This window comes from Triticum dicoccoides, chromosome 7A (genome assembly GCF_002162155.2).
Source record: "Triticum dicoccoides isolate Atlit2015 ecotype Zavitan chromosome 7A, WEW_v2.0, whole genome shotgun sequence".
NCBI lineage: Eukaryota > Viridiplantae > Streptophyta > Magnoliopsida > Poales > Poaceae > Triticum > Triticum dicoccoides.
This window is the reverse complement of record NC_041392.1, coordinates 33,249,174-33,253,094: the sequence shown is the minus strand read 5'-3', so window position 1 is coordinate 33,253,094 and position 3,921 is coordinate 33,249,174. Positions and strand designations below refer to the sequence as shown.

The 3,921-nt window shown below is 40.1% G+C and overlaps 1 protein-coding gene across 2 annotated transcripts in view; it reads right to left on the bottom strand.

The window, feature by feature from the left end:
• Nucleotides 1-2,836: 2,836 nt before the first annotated feature.
• Nucleotides 2,837-3,921, bottom strand: part of LOC119330617 (protein DECREASED SIZE EXCLUSION LIMIT 1-like) — a 13,549-nt gene continuing 12,464 nt past the window's right edge. The window contains exons 12-13 of one of the 2 annotated variants that reach the window (XM_037603734.1): nt 3,518-3,581; nt 2,837-3,291 (exon numbers count right to left, since the gene is read on the bottom strand). In XM_037603734.1, the coding sequence (XP_037459631.1) occupies nt 3,181-3,291; nt 3,518-3,581 (175 nt within the window). In that variant the 3' untranslated portion in view covers nt 2,837-3,180. Of the gene's footprint in view, nt 3,292-3,517; nt 3,582-3,604; nt 3,847-3,921 lie in introns of those variants that run through there. The other variant, XM_037603735.1, reaches the window with a different exon arrangement.

Here is a 3,921-nt window from a genome sequence, read left to right as displayed (position 1 = left end):
GGGAGCCGATGGTGGGCTTGCCTAGTAGGATGTCAGTTCGCCGTAGTTAATTTCTTTATTTTTATTTGAAATGGATATAGTTTGAAAACTTAATTTACTTCAAAAATTAATTAAAAAGTGACTTTTAAAAATCGAAATGTTATAAAACATGTTATCACAATTAAAAAAATCTTGATAGCTTTAAAAAAATGATGATATCAATGAAAAATATTTATGGATTTCAAATAAATGCATATATAATTTTGAATTTTTTTCCTACTTATAAAGATTAGAGTTGGTGGCGAGTTCACATGTGGACCCAACAATCTTAACAATAAATAAATACACTCCTTTCCACATGTGGAACTAGCAGCCTTCCAACTTCCAAGAGACATAAACGAATATACTTTACACGTATGTGAGATCTAACACAAATAAACAAGGGAGCTGCTACGCGTCGGTCGGCGGATCTTTTTAAAAGATCCGTCATGTCGCGAGCCTTTAGATCTGGCACAATCTAGAGGCTGAATGTTTTTCTCTACTCCGCAACAGAAATCTTGTTGCAGAAACATTTGCAATAGAGTTTGTGTTGCGGATTTTTTTGTAACATCTCTAGAATTTCTTGCAACAAAGGTTATGTTGCAGATTTTTTTTTGCAACAGAGATCATGTTACGAAATGTTTGTAGAAATTTTTGTAACAGAGGTTTTGCAGATTTTTTTTTATTTTTTTGCAATAGGGATCATGTCGCGGAAATGTTTGTAGATTTTTTTTGCAATAGAAGTTATTTTACAGATTTTTTTGCAACAAAGATCATGTTTGCATTTGTTATTTTGTAATATGTGGGAAATCTTGTAGAAGACACAAATAACAAATGCAAAAAAGTGACTCCGGCTCAAATCATGATCTTGGTTTTAGTTTCTCCTTCCAATCAACTCTCCAAATTCTTTGTAAAACACGGCAACGTATCTTGTCCTCCTGTGCCAAAATATCCAACGCCTACCACATCACTCTTACTCTATTCTTGCTGTCTTTTTAATCGTGAATCATGCAACAGCCACCCGGGGGATACTAACGACATGTAACCATCTCATAAGCCAGTGGCCTAACCCCTCGTCTTTTATGGCTTCATAGCAATGCATGGGCGTTGTGCTAGTGTGTATACAATGCACAAAAAATGTTTATGCAGTATAAGAAAATGTCCCGTGCCATTAAAAATGTACATGACATTTAAAGAAATATTCTCAAGTAAAAAAAATTATTTGTGCCATAAATCAAAGTTTTGTGCAATTCTAAAAAAATTAACGTATATTAAATAATTGTTCAGTGTGTCTTCCATAAAATGTTCATCATATATTAAAAAATGTCAGTGTGTAACTGAAAACTGTTCAGCACATATTTTTAAAATTTCGTTTTATATAAATAAAACTTTCATCATATATTAAATAAAATTTTCTCTATATATGAACGTTCAATGTGTATTTTGTAAAAATATTCACTGTATTTAAAATTTTGTTCACTTTAAAAAAATAGAATGTCGAATTAGTGGTTTTTTTAGAATTCACAGCCTTTTTATGTATTCGAATTTTTTTTCAAATTATAAATTAATTTACTTTTTAGGCAAATAAATTAAATTGACGGAGTAAAACGAAATGAGAAAACCCAATAAAAAACTGACGTACGCCATCTAGTAGGGCCAGGCCCACCTCGCTCGCCTGGTCCCATGGTGGGCCAGGCCCACGAAGGGGAGCGCGCGAGCGATGCGCTGCGTATCGCTGGCAACGAGCGATCCACAGCAGCGCCCCTCCGGCTGATTCTCAAAAAGAACAAAAAAAAAACAGCACCCCTCCGGCTTCCTCGCGCTCTCGGCCTCCCGTTTTCCCGCTGAATTACATCCGAGTCGGAGACGGACAGAAACTTCACCGCCACGGCCGTGTTTGCAGGCCTATAAACATCTACGCGCACCCTCAGTCCAAGCATTGGCTTCCATCTCGAACTCAATCTCGTCGCATCAAGCTAAGCTAGAGCTAGCGCAACAGGAGCCCAACCACCGAGCAGGTCAGATGGCGGCCGCCGGGATGGACAGGTTCGTGGCCACCATGGTCTTCTGCGAGGCGCCCTTCGACGGCACCCTCGCCCCCGCGGTGCCCACCGGCGGCGATGACAAGGCCGAGGGAGCTGCGCCGGTGGCGGAGGTGGCGTCAGCGTTGTTGGAGGCAGCGAAGGAGTACTTCTCCGGCCCCGCGTCGGAGCAGCAGCAGAAGCAGCAGGGCGGGGACAGTGTGCCGGCCTTCTTCGACGCCGTCGCCCTGGAGTACTACTACTAGTAGCAGCAGTTCGGATAGAGCTTGATTGCACAAATGTACTAGGAGGTTCTCTGTTCGGAGTGCTGAATTGGCCTCTAGCTACCCGAGGCATTATAAACTTGTAATTATTTTTTACCCGAGGCATTATAAACTTGTAATTTGCATAGAGAATCGCTGGATTTTATGCTGTGATATTCTACCTGAGTTAATCCTTGGATATGTCTCGATATCAAGGTCTCACAAGCTTTTATTTACTCGCCAAAACAAAGAGAAAAAGAGAGTAAATAAATACCAGCCAACATAATTTCTATGGGTTTGTCTAGGGCACATCTAGATGTGCCCTAGTTATTGCACATCTAAGTGGCTCAATCAAACTAGGAAGGAAAAGAAAAAAGAGGAAAGAAAATGTTTGCACAAATCTCCGTGTAAAATCAAGGACATGGGACTTAGATGTGCAATACTTAGGGCACATCTAGATGTGCTTTAGCAAAACTGAATATCTATTCACTTCTTTAGATGGTTATATCCACTTTCAACTAACAGCACACATCATTCAAACCGGAAACTATCTTGCCTCGTATAACAGTTTAGTTCTACAAACTTGGATTTCGTACAAAAAATATGAGCTATTCCGAGACTGGGATATAAGTTATTGTCAGCAAGCACACTAAGTTACAATAACTAGGTTACACTAAGTTACAGAGGACAGATGAACGTTCCTTTTTTCCCCCACAAAAATTTCACATGCACTTGTTTACTGTCCTCCACATCCATGTATGACAATATCTATATCAATCTACTGAAGCCAACAGATATGATGTTTCACCAAGTTACAAACATCATGATCATATGACACCATGATCAGATTCTATTTCTCAACCTCCTCTATTGCTATGTCAACTTTGCTGGGCGTTTTGGGGGGGATACAGCTCCCATAACGCAACCGTGGTGTCCGCCGAGCATGAGGCCAGCAATTTGCAGTCATGTGAGAAAGCCACCGCAGCACACTACCAGCAAAAAGAAGAAGCATGTAGGTTAAACTACATGTCGAGCGGAAATTGACCAAGTTTTATGTAAGGAGAAAACTGAGCCGATTAACAATCTCATGACCCATATTCCAATTGAAGTAAACAAGAGAACTGAAAAGGACATTGTTGAATTGTGGGACTAATCGAGGGAGGACAGATGCAAAAAGAAAATGTGGAGAGCAACTAGATGAAAGAAGCTGCATACCGTAGCGCTGTGATACTTTAGAATCGCTAGAGCATTTCCTTTATTATAGTTATACACTCGAATCCTGCAAATGATGCAAAACACCTGGAAGATTACACAAATGCAACAATTGCAAACTCAGGTAAACAACTAGAAGCATGCTTCTCAGGTGGACATCACCTACTCCTTGTCCAACTTTGCTTAAGTCCTCTTCTGCGCACATAATGCTACCTATTTTCTGTTCTCCACCTATCCTACTGTCATCTTTTCTCTGTCATGCACTTCTGCTCTATTTTTCTTAGCTGTTTTGCCCTCTCAAGAGGGCACACAACTATCTGACCTCTGAAAACCTAATCAGCCAGCACTAAATCAGTTTGGTAATCAGCGATGACTAATCAAATGCAGCGGAGCTAGCAAGCATTGAG